This window comes from Sphaeramia orbicularis, chromosome 12 (assembly GCF_902148855.1).
Source record: "Sphaeramia orbicularis chromosome 12, fSphaOr1.1, whole genome shotgun sequence".
NCBI classification, from domain to species: domain Eukaryota; kingdom Metazoa; phylum Chordata; class Actinopteri; order Kurtiformes; family Apogonidae; genus Sphaeramia; species Sphaeramia orbicularis.
The window spans coordinates 37,761,772-37,784,347 of NC_043968.1; the positions used below are offsets into that span (position 1 = coordinate 37,761,772).

Sequence of the window (22,576 nt, forward strand, 5' to 3'; positions counted from 1 at the left end):
TTTTCTTCACAACTCCCAGATTCATCGATATCCTACCAGGCAGTCTGTAAATCTGCATTTACCATTCTGTGAAACATTTCATAACCTGTCTTCAATTAGATGTCATGGTGCAAAATTATGGAACACTCATTTAGATGTCTTAGATACCTCTTCATCAGTCTCTACAATACATATAGGAACAGACTAAAACTCACCCATCCCAAAGTGAACTGGTAAATGATATCAGATAGCTGAACCTGTTATGTTTTTATGACTGTAAAATTATTTAATTCTTAGTTCATTCTTTAGTTTATATGGGCGTGGTGTTTTATAAGCCTTTTTGGCTTCTACCTCTCCCATGCTCATGTTGTTTGATGTTGTTATTATTCACATGTTATTATTCTTTTGTCTTTACATGTATTTTGGTAGGGTTGTTTTGTTTCTTTTATATTTTAAATCAACATTGTATTAAACTGTTTTTTGTGCTGAAAAACAAACAAAAATGTAAGGAATTGAGTGACTTTCACCAGGTCCATATTGTAACGGTGATGACTGGGTTAGAACATCTCCACAACTGCAGGTCTTGTTGGGTGTTACTGGGCTGCAGTGGTTTGTACCGACCAAAAATGGAGACTAAGGACAAACATTCCAATCTCAGGACAATTTGTTCATCAAGTAAAAAGTCAAGTTGTTGCAACAGAGCAACAACAGAGCCATTCTTCATAGCAGACATGTTACATAGGAGAAACATTGTCATTATTGATGACATTTACCAACAGCTCTTACATTTAATTGTCCCACTGAGCCTGCCTGCACAACACCAAGCCCCTCAATCTGACACAGATAAATGGAAGGCAACCATATTGATCAGTGATGTCTGAGCCTTTTCTGCCATAAAGAGTCAAAATGTCTGCAATGAAATTCATGTATTGTTGATAGAGTGAGGATATTCTGACTTTTTGAATACACCTCATTTCTAAATGACTCCTGCAAATAATTTCACTGAATTGCACAATGTAGCATACAGAAATATGTGTATATTTAAAAAAAAAAAAAAACCCTGCTCTTTATTAACGTGTATGTTGTCAACAGCCTGTATGGTTGTAACAGTTGTGTTTTGAAATGAATATATACTGAATCCTCAGTTGGAAATGGTGATAATGTTAATATTAGCACTACACACTTTAGTGGAAAGTCATATTGTGATTATTGTGGGCAATACTGCGATTTGCATTTGCTATTTGAGTCTCTTGCTTGGTTACCAAGGAAATGCAAAGATTACCTGTTTTTAAAATATGTATTTTTACAATTACAACATGCAAACTTTAACTAGTGTAAAAACATACAAAAAAAACCAACAAAAAAACAACTTTGCATGATTTACATAGTAATTGTCTTAGTTCATTTGTCACCAAACCCAAAATACCTCCAGACAATAGAAGTTGTATCTATTTTTTCACCATGTTTTCAGTGAGATCATCCTGAATCCTTTTATGGACCTGTAAATTGTATTGACTGATACTGTGATTACAGTTCAAATAATTACGGAGTTCTCATTAATGTACACTCAGATTGTGTACATATGGCACGATCTGTATTTAATGTGTGGTGCAATGTTAGGTGTTTTATTAACTGTTGTATGTTTCTTTGAAGAAAACCGTCCATTCAAGTGGTCAGTAAAGGTCAGTTCTGTTGTATGTGCAGCCTTGTTGTACATACACAAATCCAAAAGCCAAACAGGACTTTTATTAAAGGTTCATCAGTACATGACTTTAAACAGAACATACCAAATAAAATACAAAATATACAAAAAACAGTAAAAGCACGCTCTTCTTTCAGCCGCTGCCCTCCAGCATCCATGGCATTAAAGCAGGAGTTTTCCTGTGTTTTATACAGTTGATTAAATGCCACTGCCCTTTTTGTTTCCCATCATCTCTGTGGCAACTGGGGAGTCTCCAGTGAATACTGGGGTCTGTGTCGGTGACCCCCAAAACAGAGAAGGGGTCAAAGGACATGATGTATTAGGAAATGCATAACAGCTGTTCCTCCTTTGCTGAACCATTCCGCTGTTGAAATGTCTTTATCCAAGAGTCCACTGCTCAGACTGAGAGGAGTTCATCTGCAGAGACTCACTGCCCTCTTCTTCCTCTTGCTGAAATACAGATATCAGACAGGCTATTTATTTAGTTTGTCCAGATATAAACACAGTAACTGAAGTTAAAGAAACAGGCACTATGTTATCTAAAATACACACACCTTATTGGCTATTGCCCGCAGTTTTCTCAGCAGAGTTGGTCTTTGGGCATAGACCACATCGTCATCAGGTTCCTCTCCCTCATCCAGGGCACAGCTGTCGGCAACTGGCACCTCACCGTCCTTATTGGCAGACATCACCAGACGAGAGTATTTGTACTCCAGCCTGTCCACAGACCACAGGGACACCATAAGCATGAGACAGCATATCATTAGGTGTAGATCAACAAGGAGGGGTTTGGTGTTGGTTACATAAGTTTTTAGACTGAAATGCTTTGCTATGGTGGGACATTTTGAGGGAATATTTATAATATTTAATGCAGTTTCTGCTTCTAAGGGTCACTGAATCAAAACACATTAAAGATGTAGTAGTAGATGAAATTAAGTTGTATGGGTGTTATTTCCACCATTGCCAATAACAAAAATGACATAAAATAGTGTTAAAGACAGGGTAGTGTATTAAAGTTTATTCACATCATATTTAGTTATGGATACTATTCTGTGTAAAAGTTTTAGGGCACTTTGTTATTTTATAGTTATAAGTTATAGTTATAATAAGTTATAATGACCTTACAAATGCAAAAAATTATTGATCAAAACTAATATATTTAGGGATATGTGGTTTTCACAGGACAGGGATAAAAAAATAAACACAAACTTTTTGTAAATTAACTAGAACTATCATGCAAATATAGTCCAGTAAAAGTACCTCAAACTTGGGAAGAGGTACTTGATTACATGAACACAGATCAGGAAGCCAATACTTCACCCCACCAAGGAAAACAAATGGATACACCAGCTCTGTTATTCCCTCTGCCATCAGGCTTCTTAATTCTGTTGATGGTCAAAAGTTGTGACCACAATATGTACCTGTTGGCTTATCTATCTATGTATTTATTTACTCTGGTCCCTGCTGGTCTATGCACTTTGACCTATGCTGCTCTGGTTCCTGCATTTCAATTGCACTGAAAGGTTGTCCATGTGATTTTGTTTTGTTTGTGTATGTGTGTATATTTGATGTTTTTGTTGAATTCAACGACTGGTAGACTGTAAACTAAACTGCCCTATGGGGATAAATAAAGTAGTTTGAATTGAATTGAATTGAAATAATATCATCTTTTTCGACAAAAAAAACTAAAGATGACACATTTTCCCTCTACCTCCCTGAGACCATCTTACTTTAACAATTCCCGGGGCTCTTAAAAACGATCCATCAGCCTGCACTGATACAGGTTGTATTGTTGAAATGTAAGTGCCTCTTACCTCTGGTTTTTCTTCCAAAAGTAACAGGTGAGGGAGATGAGCAGTGCAGCCACAAACGCTCCAATACCAACCCCGACCTTCAGCCACAGCTCCACAGACACACAGTGGGTGGAGCTACTAGGAGGCAGTGACACTCCTTTTGTGCACACCTTCGGCTCATTCCACATGTAGATTGTTTCCTGCAGATATCGAAAATGTCTTTTATGTTGCCTTGTGCTGTGCATTTGTGTGATCGGTTTTATAAAAAAGGCCATTGCAAACAGTGTTAATTCTGATAGTAGAGCTTTTCACACTGTGTTAGTGCAAGTTTAAATGTTTCTACTATTTTTGTTGTTGTGTTCTAATTTACTATGTTTAGATTAGGGGATAATTATCACATCATATCGTTTCTTGGTTTGACTTGTTTGTAATTTACTGAACTTCATTCATTATATTGTCTATTCTGTTCTCTTTTCAGAACCACACACACATGCATGCACACACACACACACACACACGCGCACACACATGCACACACACCTACACACACACACACACACACACACACACAATAACTCAAATGTGTACAAATGTAACCGATCAACTGCTATGGCTTCATCCTTAGCGATCCAGTACATTCAGTATATGTAGGAAGCACATCCCTCCTTAATAGGTTTAGTAATGTACCTGGTCGCCTCCCTTGCATGCTTCCTCAATCTGATGGTAGTCATCCTCGGTGCACAGTGGGCAAGCACTAGAGCTCTCCCACAAGAAGTGGAATGTGCATCCGTCACATGTTCCTTCAGGACAAGCGCTACAAAAACATACAAAAATATTTAAATGTCTTATTTGTCAGTATACAATACAGCTGTCTGAAGTTATACATCTCAGCCAAGTGTGATTAAATAAAAGCTGAAATGAAAAATTTTCTTCCATCATTCAGAATTTTTTAAACAAAGTAGTTTGGAAATATATGTATAGTGAAATACATTTTTCAGAATTGCAAAGACCCCAATGTGAACGCATTTAACCAAGGTGTATGACATCAACTGTATCTTATTTAACAGTTTTTGATATAATTTGCTCAGTTATAGTGCAGTGTTTCCTTTGTTTCACTTTATTTTTACATTCTTATTCTCATTATATTGCTTATCAGGTTCATTCATAACCAAACAGAAAAAAACAAACATTTGTAAAAAAAACAAAACAAAAAACAACACAAAAACACTACATGATCACCAAACCTGGGTAGAGTGAGCTCTCCCTGTCCAGACTTGTCAGGGTTACACCGAAGAGTGATGATTGAACTGCGTCCATTTTCACATGAACCTGTTGGCTGCATTGACCTGAAAGAAAAAAGATGTGGATTTAGGACTTAAACAAATCATTGAATGGGGTTAAGAGTCTGGTCTTGACCAGCTCTAAATATACAGGGTGGGGAAGCAAAATTTACAATATCTTGAGGCAGGGATTGAAAGACAGTGTATGACCAATTAGTTTATTGAAAGTCATGAGAATTTATTTGCCACAAGAAAATTGACATAATAGAAAATGTTTTTATTCTATGTGTCCTCCTTCTTTCTCAATAACTGCCTTCACACGCTTCCTGAAACTTGCGCAAGTGTTCCTCAAATATTCGGGTGACAACTTCTCCCATTCTTCTTTAATAGTATCTTCCAGACTTTCTGGTAATAGTTTTGCTCATAGTCATTCTCTTCTTTACATTATAAACAGTCTTTATGGACACTCCAACTATTTTTGAAACCTCCTTTGGTGTGACGAGTGCATTCAGCAAATCACACACTCTTTGACGTTTGCTTTCCTGATTACTCATATGGGTAAAAGTTTCTGAAAAGGTATGGATAATAGTGTTAGGTATGATTATGACATCAATATATGTTTGGTTTCAAAACAATTGACGTAGTGCCTGCAGAGAAAAAACAACTAAATGTTCATTGTAAATTTTGCTTCCCCACTCTGTATAGTGTCATGAGATACCTTTTGTCATGATTTGATAAATGAAATTTAATTTGATCACTCTTTGCACATAATTTACACTGTTACTATACCTGTAAAAAAAGTTTATGTCTGGAACTTGGTTTGAGGCTTTAGGGAAAAGATCCAGCTTTGCCTTCACGCCATCCAAGACGGTGTCTGCTGTAGCTCCTGAGATAAAAAGAGAGGGAAAACGCATGAGAAATGTGGTGATGAGGATAAAACCACACATATGGTTAGAAAAACATACCAAGGAAGATGTCTGCAAGGGTCATGGACAGGGAAGAAATGGCCAGCCGGAGGCCCCGCCCATCTGTCGGGATGATGGTTGATTGACAGATGAAGGCCTCCACTGAGGTGACGAACCGACTGGAGTCACTCTGGCCATCTTTGGCCGTGTCGGTGACTTCTGTGATGTTATTTCTGCAGATAGCGGCTCTCTTCCCCTGTAACAGATGTAAACATATAAAAAGTGTGTGACCATCGGTTTCTCTGGTAACACCTGACATTTCCATTTTAATCACATTACACTGGAGTGACAAGACTGCATTTAAAAATGTAATTTGCTTTCACATTGCAATTTGATCAAGATGGAAAAATTCAGTTTGTGTTGTGTGTAGAAATATTAATGTGGTAGAAATGAGAGACAATCTGCATCACAAAGCAATTTACTCTGACATAATTTCCCAGGTGAGCTTTGATTAGTTTGTTGCTATTGTGTTTATCCCAACTTAATTCTATGGTTACAATAAAAAGTGTTCAGGTGTTTTTAAGCTTTTAAAATTCCAGTCAAATATTGTTATTTTAATTTTAGAACAAATAAATGTAATATTTGTAAAGAAGGTATAGCAAATACAAACATACTAAAAACAAGAAGACAATGTGATTTAATGCCATTACATGTCACCTTAAAAATCAGTTCTTATGACACTTCATGGCTTTAAATTGATTTTCCACCCATTCAGCACTGATAACCATGAGTGAAATAGCAGAACAATGAGAACTACATCAACACACGTCCAAAAATATCTAAGACACAGGGAAATGAGACCAGACAGAGGACTGAAAGTCTGAATAAAGAGGTCAAACGGACTATTTGGATAAAACAGTAAGTGAAGCTACAGGTGTGTGTGACGTACCTCATTTCCACACAGGCTGATATTAAACAGGTGCAGATACTTGGTGCCTTTAGAAGTAAACCTTGGCCCTGCGGTCAGCGAAGCCACAGTGCTCATAGCGCTGAGGTCAAAGGTCAGTGTTCGGTTGTTTTCTGTGTGGGTGAAGGAACAGTCGCTGTAGCAGTGGGTGTGTTCCTGAAAGGGAAAACTATATATTATATCATTAAAACAAAATAATGCAATAGCTGTGTTACAAACAAGAGACTGAACTGGCTCTCAGCTCATAATGAAGTTACAAATATCTGCTGCAATTGTAAATTATGTAGAGGATATATATTACATGAAATTGTGAAAATTATGCAAATTCTGAAACCGAATTGCACTTCACTAATGTTAAAATATGATTAATTCATCGACATCTCATTATTTTGTTCATATCATTCAGCCCAAAGGAAACCAAGGGCATTTCTGTACCTTGTTGCTTATACTTCCAGGTCCACATGCAACACAGGCATCCTGGCCGTATGTGTGACGTCCTGCCAGGTGAGTGTTAGGTGGGCACTCCAGGCAGCGGTTGGTGTCTCTGTCAATGTAAAAACCAACAGGACATGGAACACAAGTGGCACCAGCTTGCTGGGAATTCTCAGGAACCAAGGCGCAGGCTCGACATGACGCCGCCACCCCATCCAGGACGTTGGTCACACTGATGGAGTACAGCTTCACTGTGTCACTGACGAAGCGTCGCATCTGCAGACATAGATTTATGGGGGATGAGGATGAAAAAGATATGCAGACATTTTATTTAATATTTATGTTGTAGACGCTCAAGTCTTTGTTTTTGTTAGAGTTTATGCTTGTTTTTCCATAGCCATAGTCTTGTTCTGTCTCCTGATTTTTATGGTTTTAGACAAGAAAAATATTTTTAAGAAGTAGAGGACTGCAAAGATTAATTGATCAAAGAATGTAGACTAAGGTAAAAAGATACATTATAGACTTCTACAGGGTGGGGAAACAAAATTTACAATGAACATTTGGTTGTTTTTTCTCAGCAGGCACTACGTCAGTTGTTTTGAAACCAAATATATATTGATGTCATAATCATACCTAACACTATTATCCATACCTTTTCAGAAACTTTTGCCCATATGAGTAATCAGGAAAGCAAACGTCAAAGAGTGTGTGATTTGCTGAATGCACTCGTCACACCAGAGGAGATTTCAAAAATAGTTGGAGTGTCCATAAAGACTGTTTATAATGTAAAGAAGAGAATGACTATGAGCAAAACTATTACGAGAAAATCTGGAAGATACTATTAAAGAAGAATGGGAGAAGTTGTCACCCGAATATTTGAGGAACACTTGCGCAAGTTTCAGGAAGCGTGTGAAGGCAGTTATTGAGAAAGAAGGAGGACACATAGAATAAAAACATTTTCTATTATGTAAATTTTCTTGTGGCAAATAAATTCTCATAACTTTCAATAAACTAACTGGTCATACACTGTCTTTCAATCCCTGCCTCAAAATATTGTAAATTTTGCTTCCCCACCCTGTACATGAGGGAGATTTGATGCTTTTCTTATGCGAGTCAACAGACTATCCTTGTTTATTTAAAGGTGATGGAAAAATACTGTTCATTTGATTAAAAAAAAGATTAAATGATTGTTTTAGTGTATAAATACAAATTTGTTTTTTTTTGTTAATAAAACTCTCACTTGTACAAAATACCATTAAATGCAAATCAAATATTATATCCAAGTCAGTGATGCATTTTCGGTGTTTGTGTTTACTCACATCCTGTGCTCGGTTTGTCCTCTGAAAGGCCCATGTAAATGTAACAGAAGTATTCCTCGTCATGGTGTGTGAAAATGACTGTTTCTCTTTACTGCCCTCCCACGACTCCACCACTGTGGTGCTGTTCTTAAACATATCCTGCAGGGGGCGCAAAAGCAACACAAAAATCAACATGTGGCAATGAAAGAAAAACATGCGGAATGTAGGTAATAAACTTGGGCAACATGACTGTACTGGGTTGTACATGAAATCAGTCACCTAAATACGACCATCAGCTTTGGGTAAACTCACACACTCTCACACACACCATCATGAAGAAGAGCTCACAGTCGGCAGAGCAGATGGTCTCAAACTCAAAGGTTATTCGTCCAAACTCGCCATCAGTCATCCCTGAGAGCGAGACTGGGACCCTGCCACAAAAATACACCATCAGCATACACGTCTCCCAGACAGGATTTGTGTTTCCTAACAAGAGCCAGAGATCCAGAACTATGTTGAAAAAACTCTACTATTCAACATCGCTATCAAATAAAAACCACTTACTTGAATCCTGGCACATGCAAGCTGAGGATGAGATAATCATTATCTGAACTGCCCGCTCCACTTTGGATGTGGTCTCCTGCTACCTCCCATCCTGATTGACAGAAATGATCCACAGTCACTAATGACACCATTCACCCACACATTAACTTAACGCTCATTTCTTGTTAATTTGCAGCTTTTTATTGGTTTAAGCCGCAAGATATGCCTAGAATGACTTTGTGGAAAGGGTTTAGAACATTTTAAGTGCCATTTTACAGCAGATAATCAAAAGCAATGCAATTAAAGCTGATAAACTGAGATTTTCCATCATTTTACATCAACCTGCAGGACCTTAAATTTACATGATTACATTATGTGAGTAGATCACATTGCAACAAATGCTTCAAGTTGAGATGAAGACTATCATCTTTGTGTAGAGGTGCAGGGGATGTTCTATGAATGAATCTGTTTGAGATGTAATTCTTAGACTATGACGTCTCATATTTATACTCATATTTCACAAAATTCATTCAACTTAGAAAAAATTTTGACCTCAATATATTAATGAACTGGATATTCTGGTAAAGCAAGTTCTTTTCATACTCACCGTTCATGCTGTTACATTTGGAGTTGCCCACGTTGAAGCAGTAAGTCTTCATGTTGGATGGCAGCACGTTCCACCACTTATACTCATAACCCAACACTGGCTCTGTACCAGCTGGGCAGTCTCTGCACACTGGACAAACACACAAAAATTCTAAATATTTCCCTTCACTCTTCACTTCAACATTACATTTACTAAAAAACATCTTCTTAGGGATATCGCTGGGTAACATTTTGGTACAACTTTGATTCAGATTGAAGGCTCATTACAGGAGGAACTATAGGTCTATTATAGTGTATTATTACTGTAAAAGTACAAAAGCACTATGTTCTTGCATGGGTGGGTTGTCACTGTGTTTGTAAGGGATCTCTTGTCAATAAAGTTACACAATATCCTGCAGTGCTTAATTCTTCCTGAGAGCAATAAATCATTTTCATAATTTACCCACTGGGGCTTTCTGTTTCAGTTATGCTACTGTATGAAGGTATATGAAATATTAATACAGTATGGGATACAGTATCACCAGCACTGTATAGACATAATCATTTTCAAAGCTGTGTACTTGTGTTACATTTTCTCATAACTGCAGTTCTGTAATTACCTGTATAACTCATTTATAATGTATTTTAAATACAAAAAAGCACTGTTTGAATTTCATCATTAATTCACATGCATTTTTTTACACTTAAGATTCTGCAGAGAATACCCTGCGTTCTGGTACTTTTAAATTAATGGATGGGTGATATTTTAAGACTCAAAAGGACCCTCAGCACTGCACTAGCCTGCCTTGGAGCAATAGATGTCAGGTGTAGACAGGTGTGAGCAGGTATACCATAGGTGCCATCAGAATGGGTTCCAGGCGGGCAGGGTGAACAGGTGGAGTCGTTGCTGTTGTAGTAGCCAGGGTTGCAGGGGGGGCAGGGCTCCCTTTGCCCTGTTGCAGGCAGCTCCACAGCCCCGGTGACATTCTCCAAGCAAATCTTTGGCTCCACCCAGTGATATAAAATCTGTGTCTGTAACAGAAACAGCCAGAGGTTACAACTAGAAGTGAAAATGTAGGTGTACATGTTTATTTTCCACATAAAAACTACATTGTAGTTGGAGTCATATTAAAGGAGTCATATTTTGCTAAAGCCACTTTTATTAGTCTTTGGTTCATTTATTTATGTATTCGGACCCTAATAGTTCAAAAAGTTTGAATTAGAACCCTCCAGGTGCTGCAAAGCTATCTTTATATTAATTTTGGCAAAAATCGAGTGGATTTCTACAACCTGTTTTAATTCCTGCTTAATTTGTTATGTCTATAACTAGTTATGTCACAACATTTGCACATATACGGTCAAGACTGTCATCGAACATACCTCCCAGTACACCATAATTGTTTGTCAGCAGCAGCGGCTGTAATCAATACTGAAAATATGTCCAAACTTTGAGCCGATTACCTAAAATGTTCAGTTGTTGGTTGAACGGGACATAGCAGCACTGCCAACAACCTGGAGAGGGTGGGGTGTGAAGTGTCTTGTTTGCATTTAAAGGGCCAGAGCTCAAAATGACCATTCTGGTGTCATTATTCAGAAATAGGGTTGAAGATGGACCTGTGGAGTTGAATTAATGAAGAATTCAGACCAAAGCATAGCATTTACAGTTCATGTAGACCACAGGGAAATGTTTTAAAATGCATAATTCCATTTAAAAAAGCAAAATATCACTCCTTTCTCTGACAAAAAAAAGATGATAAATCATGATAAAGATTAATTACAACAAAACACAGGGGTGTGTCTTTCTTCTGTTTTCTAACAATTGTCAGTTGGCTCAGCAAAATGTGTATCAATCTGAAACAAAATGGCCCAAGGTCATGTAGGAGTGCCATTTGGGATCAGATGACATGCAAAGCTTTGACTAAGCTATTCATCATTTCCTGCGGTCACATTGTCTCTTGATGCCTCGCCAAAGGACAGCTGAGCAAATGTGTTCAGTGTTTATTGTTCATTTATATGTAAAAACTATTCCTCAGTCAACACAGAAAAAAAACTTCAAGTGCTTAAATTAACAGGCATCTATTTACTAAAACCTACCATTGTTTTTAAATGTGACGGTCAAGTATACTGTCAAAGAGCTGCACATTTTCACTTTGTCTTTATTTTTTGGTGGTTTTACCTTAATTTGGACAAAAATCAAGTAAAAACTGTGTGTGGGTTTGTCTTTGTCCAGCTTACCTTCCCTTCGCTGTCACAGGCTGTGTGGATCTGAAAATAATCCTCCTCTGAACATGGTGGCTTCACTTTGCATTCTGCCCATCCTTCATCTGAGAGCAAGGAAACACAATAGAATAAATATCACAGAACAAATTCAGTTTACTTGTCTTTTAAAGCTGAAGAGAATTTTGGACAAATTGTACATTTTATTACACTAAAATGAAATTAAAGAGTTTACACATTTTATTATAATATTTAGTGTTAAAAATATAAATTTACATTGACCTACTAAAAGTTTTTTTATGATTCCTTACACAGTGTGCAATTTGGGTCTTTGTCTGAAAGTGTTACAAAGGCACCAACTAAAGAGGACAAAAACAGTACAATAGCAGAAAAGGCTGCAAAAAGAAAATAAGAATATCTGCTTTTCCATAAACTTTTAGAAGTGAATAAACTGGGCTACATGGTGTTGTCAATATGCTAAGATAAAGGCAACATGTCTGGAATAAATGTATAAAGGTTCCCCAAATGAAAGGTTTCAGCTTGTTCAGCCCTAGAGCCATTTCTATCAACTGTGTTTTCATACTTTATGGAAATAAATAAGCAAAAAACACCTCAACAATCCAATTTCATAAACATTTTGTAATGGGAGACATAATAAACATTTATGTGTTTAAATGCACCTAATCAAACTACAATAACACCTAACATCCCCCCAAAAAATGGCTTTTTTGCAACAAAATAATTTACATGTGCACCATCTGGATTACTCTTTCACTTCACCAAAAATACTGATTTACATACAAGGTGCCTTTTACATGGAAGTGGTTTCTCAATAATTGTTTAAGTATTTGAAGTAACTGTGCTGTAGAAACAAAGTGCAAAGAAGAGAATTGTGAAATACTTCTGGTGCTTTTGTTTAAAACTTACAAAGGTTCTGATGTTGATGCATTTTGTGCATAAGAATGCACAAAAAACTGGGAACATGGGTCTGTTGTCCTGTGTTTACTTACGTGAGTAGTGGTTTTCAGGACAGGGAGTACATGAGGATGCCCCTTTCACAGAGAAGGTGTTGCTGGGACATGGCTGGCAGGACGAGGAGCCGGGAGCTTCACTGTACCACCCAGGTCGGCACGGGAAACACTCTGAAGTGTATGCTACACCTAGACACAAGTGTAAACATGTTCTACAGCAACAGTACTGCACAAATTACATAGATACAATACTGTGTATCTGACCATCCACACTTTACCTTCTATCTGGATGTTCTTGAGGAGCACAGGTTTTACCTTTGCTAGGATCCCTGTGGTTCTCCAGTACAATATGTTTGTACCTGGCTTCAGATCTGCCTGAAAGGGGTGAGAGAACATACTTAAGCTTAAGATAATATATAAAACTTTGATGTGACAATTATGAGACAAAAAATACTCAGCAATATATAATTATTTCAGTGACATATAGCTTTCCCCCACACTAAAATTTGAGATGTTGTTAAAAATGTTACATCCACATTGCTTCCATCATTATTTTGCTGCTTCCCTACCAGTCCAATTTGTGTGCTGATAGCTTCATGTGTCTACATGACACCTGAAAAAGATACACACTAGATTGAAATGTGAAATCCTCTCTATAGTTACCCCTAAAGTCAGGTTTTTGTTGAACATAGAAAGACTTCTCCCTAAATGTGAATGAATGTGAGAGAGCACTTGAAGTATCAACAGGCAGATTGTGAATGAGCACTGAAAAATACATTAAATGGAGCAGGACGTTAATGGTTTACATTATGGAGGATGATTTGTGCCCACACGAAGATGTGTACACACAGAATAATTGACTCACAGTGTGTGTGGCCCATTCTCCATTATTGGAGATTTTCCACATCAGCTCATCAGTCCGGACAACTTCCTGGCACTGTTCACTCTGTACCTGAAAACATATTTATATGAAAGTTATAAAGCATACACATGCAGACAGAAGATATTTCACTGACCACAAAATAATAAGGCATTCAGTATCTTACAAAGTACAAACAATACAAACAACTGCAAAAATAAAGAAATATGTGCAAAAAATGATAAATGGTAAAAGAAGATTAAAAGACTATATGCAACATAACACACACACACACACACACACACACATATATATATATATATATATATATATATATATATATATATATATATATATATACACTGTATATCAGACTAACACATTGACAAGTTAGTTAAGTGATCAATCTTAATGTTGAAAAGTATCCCTTACAAAAAACTCAAAGAAGATGGTGTTGTCGGGGTACTGGTAGGTGAAGGAGACAGAGCCCTGTTTCTCCAGATGGACGGCATAAAACAGAGACACTGTACACTCATCACGATTTGACTCTAGATACACGCCCTGCGGTGTCCAGGAGGAGCTACAGCAAAGACAAAACAGACTCAGCAAAACATTAATATGCACTCAACAGCACAGTGCCTCATTAAATGTTTTAATCCTGTTTATCATAAATAAGATCTCAGTTTTAGAGTGTACACTTAATCTGCCAGTCTGTGGGTATCTGTGTCACCTGTTACAAGGTTCAATAAACCCTGGACCGTCTCCACCTGGTCCGGGGTCCAGGTAGAATGCCTGGCTGACAAAACCTGCAGGGATGGTATCCCACTGGTCAAAACGAATGCCACTGCCCAGAGAGTAGGAGCCGGTATCACACGGTGTGCACTCCTGTGTAGACATGTCTAAAAACTTCCCAGCTGGACAGGAGAAAGCTGCAGTGCACACATCAAGACACAAGACATGAGAATATCATGTGGAAACAGACATAAGTAAGACAAAAGCTAACAGTACTCACAGCAGTCTGTTCCTCTGATTGGAGGTGGAAGGTCTGAGCAGGAGCCTGGACTCAGAGGGATGGCCACCCTCCACCGCGACCCTGTGCTGTCACACTGTGTGTACTGGTAGTAGTAGTCTGTCTGCGGAACACACATATAAACATCAATGTGTAAACAACAATAAACCAATCTATATGGTTTTATCTGAGGAAATGCCATCATTACACGTAACTGTGCACACATTCATCTCTCTCTGTAAAACCAGTTCCTCCACAGAGAACCCTGGACACTCATGCCCTGGTAACACCACAATGATTACAAAAACAAAAAGCTGGTCATACAAAAGACAGGGTGTATTCAGAGTCATGACTGACCCCGATCACCATGGCAACAGACTGCTAATGGTCCATTAAGAGCAGGACATCTATACACGCACTTCTTTTCAAGGACAGCAATTTGTGACATTATTTTCACCACTGGAATTAATAGGACAGTGCATTAAAATTCATCTGGGAAGCACTTTGGTCCAAATGGAAATTTTGACCTTGATTCTGCCTGAGTACAGAACATCACCCAAACAACTCCAAGTTCAGTTCAAGTGTCAAAAAACATAGTGCGGACTTTCCTCAACATCATTTTTACATTCTGCATTTATTTTTTTAATTTTCTTTTACAAAAGTTAGCAAAACACAATGGAAAAACTGACAAATGTAAATAATTTAAACCAATACATTTTGATTTCAAAAAAGCCTTTAGGAAACTGTTTACTGTGCCACATATTTCATATTTCATCCTGTTCTCAGGATTAGATCATGAGACTACTCTCAAAATAAGTTTCATTAAAGTTTTTCCACAAAGTGGCACTTTTGGAAATTAGTTGGATCATACCTGTAAAAATGTAGGAGGGCAGTAAAAAAACGTAATACTGACATTCATGTTACATTTTATACTCCGTGCACCCCATGTTTGGAAATACTTGTAACAATGTAAACCTAAATTTCAACACAAAGCAGTTTCTGCTATGTGTAAATCTTGCACAAAATCTGAACTTGTAAAACAAGCTTCCTTTGTATTTTTAATGCAACTTCCTCTGAGTCTAATAACTTGCCCTCACAGATTTCAGTCGCCTCATGCTACTCAGCTGGGTTGACAAAATCCCCTGAATATGCAGATATCTGGCAGTAGCAGTGCATAAAATTATCTAAGTAGCAGTGAATTTAATTGAAGCAACTGCAGCAATGACCTGGGTATTATTCAAGAAAAATGAGAAGTGGGTATGAGTGGCGGCTGATGAAATTACTTTTTGGTGGGGTGCAGTATGCAAGTCAGTTTTTGGATGCGCTATAACCACATCTCACTACTAGGATAAGCACAAGAACCACTATTTTAAGATATTAATTTTATTTAAAAATAAAAATACATAGTATATGTTTTCAGTCCTTTATTTTTTAATATGTAAATCTCACCCATCTATTCTTGAAACATACAAATTTTACTATAACGCTGTTGTTAAAGTAAGGCATGTCCGTGACAAGTGTTGTGTGACAAACAATTTCTCAGGCAGGTCTTGATTCTTTTCAGAGTTGAAAAGCACCTCTCAGATTCAGCTGTTCATGGGAGTGGTAATTAAGATCTCCAGCAGTGCCACAGTCTCTGAAAAGATGTTCTGAAGGTTGTTGTGCTCAAAGAGCTGGAACAGAGCACCAGTGCAGTTCCTGAACTCATCATTGCTGTAAATGAGTGACAGCTCAGTTTTTGTTCAGCATTGGGTAAGTCTCTGTAATAGTGTTAAGTGCTGCATCGGGGAACTCCTTTTTGAACTCGCTGAAGGCAAACTTCTCGTTCACATGTGCCAACATAGTGTCACAACCTTAAAAAAACAAAACAAAACAAAATGGAGGCAATAATTGAATACAGAGCTCCACTGTGAATGCTTAGGAAATGGTAATAAATATAAATATAACCCTAACACTAACCCTAATCCTCCAGTATCCTCCCATGCCATCCAACTTCTCCTATACTGACATGATCAAAGTCATCCGAGTCACTGATGTTCTCCATTGGTGGGCATAACAATGGATATAGTGTGCGTTCTCATACACATCTTGCATCTTCTTCTGCACACCACCTGTGGGTACTCTCATGACACTTGCATCATCATATAACTAAGAAATAAGCTTGATCTTGTGGTCACCACTGATAATGGAGATCAGCCTTTCCAAAAGTGCTGTGGTGATGGATTCAGCTATTGCATTCTATAGAGATACAAGCTCAAAAAAACATTCTTGCGCATTGTGGGCTTTGTCGATGTAGTGAATCACAATCACAAGCTGAAACCGAGTGGAAATGTCCATTGTTTTGTCAGCCTGGATGGAGACAGTCAGCACTCCTGATCTCAACAATGATCTGCTCTCTTGCAGTTGAGAGTATACAGTCAAGGAGCTCATTGTGTCTTAGATGTCCCCTTAAACACAGCAGCAGTCTACAGATGTTGATGAACTGCTGCATCCAGGGATGCAACAAAGTCCACCAGCCCTCTAAAAAGGCCAGGACTTTCAACGTGTTCACTGTCATCATGGCCACACAGTACCAGCTGTAATGCACTACAGAATTTAATAGTGTCTATAATTTTAGACAAAATGTGTCATTTTTGTCAACCACCTCATTATGTCACCGGATCCCTATCCTGTAGCCCTCATTAAGCTGCACAGTGATACTGACTTTGTCAAACATTGCAAGACGCATCACTTTTTCCATGTGGTTCTTGGTTTATTCGTGCTTTTTGGCTTTTTCGTTAAATTGTTTTAATCTTTAATACCCGCTTGTTTGGTTCCTGGCACTTGAAAGAGGAGGCAGGGAAAACAAAACAGAGCAGGTGTCTCACAACAACCACTTAGCCAGACCTTCTTCTCATACCTGCTCCTGCAGAAAGGCCGCATGTACTTCCTTCCTCTGTCTTCTGTTTGTTGTTCATTTTTGGTTGGTCAGGTCCAAGATCTTAAAGCTGAAGCTTTTCCTCTTGTGTTCTTCTATGAATGGTTCGTTTTTAGGGACGGAACTGAGTTGTTTTTCTCCATGGCTGAAAAAATTACCTAAAAACAGGGTGTGGTGTTGACTCCTATGGGTGGGGCCTGGGCGCAGAATTTTATGCCAAAAACAGGAAATACGTCACTTAACTGCTCACTCACCCTAAACAATGGAAAACATTTTTAAACAACACTTGAATGCAAATTATACATGGTACTCACGAACTGTATGATGTATAGCTCATTTATTTAAATATTCATTATTTTTGTATTTATTTTAAGTGATTCCTATCGTCTTCATGTGAGACAGGTGGAGCGGCGCTGTTGTGCTCTCTATTGATGAGTTGCCACTGGTGGGTATATAGATATGGGTTAATGTGTGTGCTATAGAAAAATACCGGAACCCCCCCCAACAACTAATCACCCCTTTGCAGCAACAAATATGTCTGTTCATGCTTCACTGCCTCCTCTTTACACACAAACAGACACACACTAGCCTACAATGTGGGAGACTTCATTTATATGTAGTAAGCAAAATTTCACCTGCTGCGTCTGTGTGCAAAAGGACAAACATGAGGGCTGCTGCCTGTGCACATGTGTTGACAGTGGGGAAAAGGTGAGACTCATAAAGGACACCGGCTAATATTCTTTGCTGGTCTCCTGGGTGACTCGCATTGGTTGTCATGGAGACTGATGGGAAGAAGAGGAGGGACAGTGGATACAATGCAATGCTATCGTAAACCATCCTGTGAGAAAAGATCCAGAAGGAGGATATACATTTTTTAAGGAGGGTTTAGAATAATCATTTGGTCTAAAGTTGCTGATAATTTGTACTTATTACAACCATATAGTACTTACTTGTACTAATTTATATTCACAACCCGCACTTTCAGAAAGGAGTAGACATTCTCAAAAACACAATAAAACTAAAATCTGTAATTTTGTATAAGTTGTTTCAAATTTTAACTGACACAAGTACAGAGAAAAGATTTTCTAGGTTTTCATAGACCAACCAACTTGTATTCTGTTTATATAAACAAATATAGATTGTGACCACTGCAATGACATGTTAACTGTGGGGGAACTGAGGACAAAAGTTTATTTATTTATTTATTTTAAACTTTTTTGCCCAGTCTTGCTGTTTAATAGATTTGAGCTTCTCCTTTGTGGTTGTGGTCTTACCCTCACACACATATGCAGGTCAGCCATGTGGGCAGTGATAACCCCCCCCCCCCACACACACACACACACACACACACACACACACTCACACACACATACACACACACCACGATAGATCTTTTGCACCTTCCAAGCCTGCTCCATAAAACTATGAAACTAAAACATTAAAAAAAAACATAAAACTAAAACAAAAATAAAACTACTTCAATAGATTTGTCCATCAGGGTGCTGAACTCAGTCCACTACCTGTCCCCTCTGCCCCTTGCCCCTGGACTGTAACCCACCACCTCAAATGTTTTGCACACATAACACTCAGTAGACATACTGTAAGCTCTGTGATATTTCTCACATCTGCTGCTAGACTGTCCTCTGCACTTTATTGCAAATTGCACAATTGTCATATCTGCTGCTGTTTTGCTCCATTATGCACTTCCTCACGTAACCGATACTGTATTCCACTACCACTACTACTGTAAATAGGTTTGGTTTATATATATATATATGTTATGTTGTAGTTTATCTTTTATACTACTTATTTATGCTTACTCTATGTTTACCTTTTTCTTTTTTTTTCTTTTTAAAATTGCATTGCATTTAATAGCAAGGTGAGAAAGAAATGGTATCTCAATACTCTGTATGTCCCATGCATCTAGTGAATGAACAATAAAAAAAAAACAACCTTTGAATAACAATCTGGATGTTCTTTTTCATAGGCTATATGTAAACATGGATTTGTTTGACCACTACACGTTTCCACTGATTTTAACTCCACTTCAGATGAGCCCAGACAACTCAGGAGCACACATTGGAACACACTACCCAACAAAGGCAGATGTTAAAGCAGATTGCTCTAATGCACAGGTGTCAAACATACGGCCCGGGGGCCAAATCCGGCCCACCAAAGGGTCCAATCCGGTCCACGGGATGAATTTGTGAAATGCAAAAATTACACTGAAGATATTAACAATCAATGGTGTCAAAATCATTTTAATTCAGGTTCCACATACAGACACATACAGTCCAATTAAATTTCAAGTGGGTCAGACCAGTAAAATATTATCATAATAACCTATAAATAATGACAACCCCATATTTTCGCTTAGTTTTTTTGGTGTAAAAAAAAAAGTAAAATTACATGAAAATGTTTACGTTACCAAATTATACTTTTACAAAAAATGTGAATAACCTGAACAAATATAAACAAATGGAAATGTCTTCAGAAAAGTAGATGCAATTTTACCAATATTCTGCCTGTTACTAAATGTTTTGTGCGATTGTAATGTACATGTGTATATGATTAACTGATAAACCGAGGCATAATATTGTTAAAATTGCACTTGTTTTTCTTAAGACAATTCAAGTTGTTCGTGTTATTCAGACTTTTAAGGAAACTTTGTAGATGTAAACCTGATAATAATAATAATAATAATAATTTGACTTTTTTCACTGTTATTATTTTACTGGTCCGGCCCACTTGAGATCAGATTGGGCTGAATGTAGCCCCTGAACTAAAATGAGTCTGATACCCCTGCTCTGATGCATCCATCCATTTACGCACAATGTGTAAGACACATACCAGCCCTTTCCGGTGTTCACACCATGAAATCGGTCTGCTGTAAGCCTGATTCAGGAGCAGGAGACTGGACAACAGACACCCTCGGGCTCCTCTCTTGGGGCTGGCGGACGGAGGGATGCACAGAGCAGGGATGGAGGCCAGTAGACGGCCACATCTTGTTACAGTGCGTGTTGACAGTCAACAAGACCCGCAATTTTAAGCCGATCAGTGACGGGAAGAGGACCGTATGTTCTCGATTAGATCCAGACTCTGTTGTGCTACTATAAAGCTTTAGATGGACTTGTAGGGTTGTGCATTACAGTTTTGTTTACATCTACATCAATGCCAATTTCTTCACTTTTAAATTAAAAAAAAAAAAAAATGCTGTGTATATAGGTGAACCTTTAAGACTTTGATTTCACTCCACTAAAAGCATCCTCTGCGTTAGAAAAAATCCGGATAGTGGCAGATGATGATGAACAGACAGCCGCACTCACCTCATTGCACGGCCGCAGGTTTCTGTCGGCGGACACGGAGCTGTGAGCGGTGATGAGGAGGAAAAGGCAGCGGGGGAACCAGGAGGCCCACACCTGCTCCGGCATCCTCAGGTCGGATCACAGACGGCCTGATGTCCGCTGCCTGGAGTCAAAATCATGAAACAAGCCGAGGGATGAGGGTTGATTTGATGCCGCTATCATTGATGCAATGGATCTGACACTCTCCACCCACACCAACATCAAGTCCACGAAGGTTCAGCCACTGCACTTCCACACTCTGCCTTCAAAGTTAAAGCTGTTGCCACACAACGTCACTGACAGATGAATAATGTCCTAATTTATTATTAAATATACTTTCTGTTGTAATTCGGCATAGAATAAAAACAACAACATTCAGATGTGTAGCCTTAAAACCGTTTTAAAATCTACTCAGCTATTTTATGAAACTCCAGGGACAGACTTTTATTTTGAATTTGGAAGCACTGTTTTAATTTTCAGTTATTGACTTGAGTTTCTATCAAAGCCCTCACTCAGACAGACGCCATGCGTGATAACTGACGTTATCTTGATTGACAGGTAAAGAAAACTGATCCACTGTCAGCCGAGCTAATAATAACATCACTATCAGTATCACTGGGGGCTTTGTGTAGAAAGCATGAAGGGAAAGCATCCATCAACTGCGAACATTTTGTCAACTTGTGTGCAATGTTGTGGAGGAGCCCAACCGGGGACTGGAGTTGAGAATTAGCACTAGCTATAAACTCTATATGCATCACATCAACTGCAATTATCTTTGACTGCACTGTGCCTGTCAAATAAATAAATAAATAAATAAATAAATAAATAAATGGAATGTAAAAAAGAAACAAAAACAAAAACAAACAAACAAACAAACAAACAAAACAAAACAAAAACAAGGCCTAGAATCCACTATCAATGTGATCAGTGGTTTATAAGGGAGGGTAGGATAAAGGATGAAGATTTCCACTCAAGAAATAATAAAAAAACATTAGGGTACAGGTATCAACAGATGTGTAGCCTTTTAAAGCAGACCATCTGATCAACACAATAAAAAATACAACTAAATATATAAACAAACAAATACATGATAAAACAAACAAACAAACAAACAAACAAACAAACAAAAACATTTTTCATGTTCAGAGCCAAAATACAGTTTGGTCAATAAGTACAATTTGATAGGCTAGTTTTATGCATTTGATACCAGACTATCTATGTAGATGTTGATTTTAGACAGAATTTCAAGTTCAGCGCTGTCTATATTCTGATTTATTTGGCAGTGACTAAGATATTCTAAGTTAGTCAATGAGAGGGCTATGGAGGTGAGATGTCAAGTTTTGCATTTTGGTTACACACACACATATTAGGATATTTTACTTTAAAAAGAAAGCATGTACAACACACCACTCACCTTCCCTATCCTACAACTGTGACTAAAACAAAGCCAGAGCAGGTTATGTTAATCACGTCCGGTGACGCGCACACACATCTCCACATAGGTACACGCAAACAAAGACATATAGGACAGTGGCAGCCTTAGTACATAACCCACTTACAGGAAAATAGTGTAAATGTTAAGTATTATACAAACGATCTCATTATACGAAAGCCTGATATGGCTGTTTAGTAGGAAACAGACCAATAATTTATATATCTTTAAAAGTTTTTGTGTTCACTCACTCTTAAAAGACTGACTTTTTGTCGACTATGGGTATAAAGAAGAACATGTAAAAATATAACTGTAAAACTGTAAAGCTTCTTTAATGGTCTGT

The 22,576-nt window shown here is 37.9% G+C and overlaps 1 protein-coding gene across 2 annotated transcripts; it reads right to left on the reverse strand.

Annotated features, from left to right (window-relative positions):
- Positions 1–1,703: 1,703 nt before the first annotated feature.
- LOC115430239 (UPF0577 protein KIAA1324-like) lies at positions 1,704–21,026 on the reverse strand. Of its 2 annotated transcripts, none has more exons than XM_030150175.1 (22): positions 20,784–21,026; positions 14,544–14,664; positions 14,262–14,460; positions 13,964–14,111; positions 13,538–13,624; positions 12,951–13,047; positions 12,712–12,861; positions 11,720–11,808; positions 10,336–10,516; positions 9,507–9,635; positions 8,921–9,011; positions 8,685–8,787; positions 8,378–8,515; positions 7,062–7,334; positions 6,609–6,782; positions 5,720–5,915; positions 5,544–5,640; positions 4,719–4,820; positions 4,162–4,288; positions 3,496–3,674; positions 2,236–2,398; positions 1,704–2,131 (listed from the first exon to the last, which is right to left on the reverse strand). In XM_030150175.1, the coding sequence occupies exons 1-22, from the start codon at positions 20,886–20,888 to the stop codon at positions 2,060–2,062; spliced, it is 3,021 nt and encodes a 1,006-aa protein (XP_030006035.1). In that variant the 5' UTR covers positions 20,889–21,026; the 3' UTR covers positions 1,704–2,059. The 2 variants fall into 2 exon arrangements, with proteins under 2 accessions (XP_030006035.1, XP_030006036.1); XM_030150176.1 differs by lacking the exon at positions 20,784–21,026 and adding an exon at positions 16,118–16,380.
- Between the last annotated feature and the right edge of the window lie 1,550 nt (positions 21,027–22,576).

Bases quoted from the DNA above. Each gene is read 5' to 3' on its own strand.
- LOC115430239 (XM_030150175.1), bottom strand. From the start codon at position 20,888: ATGCCGGAGCAGGTGTGGGCCTCCTGGTTCCCCCGCTGCCTTTTCCTC. The intron at 12,862-12,950 runs GTAAAGTGTGGA...ACTTGTGTCTAG, and splicing joins CAAGAACATCCAGATAGAAG to GTGTAGCATACACTTCAGAG. The intron at 3,675-4,161 runs GTACATTACTAA...CGATATCTGCAG, and splicing joins CATGCAAGGGAGGCGACCAG to GAAACAATCTACATGTGGAA.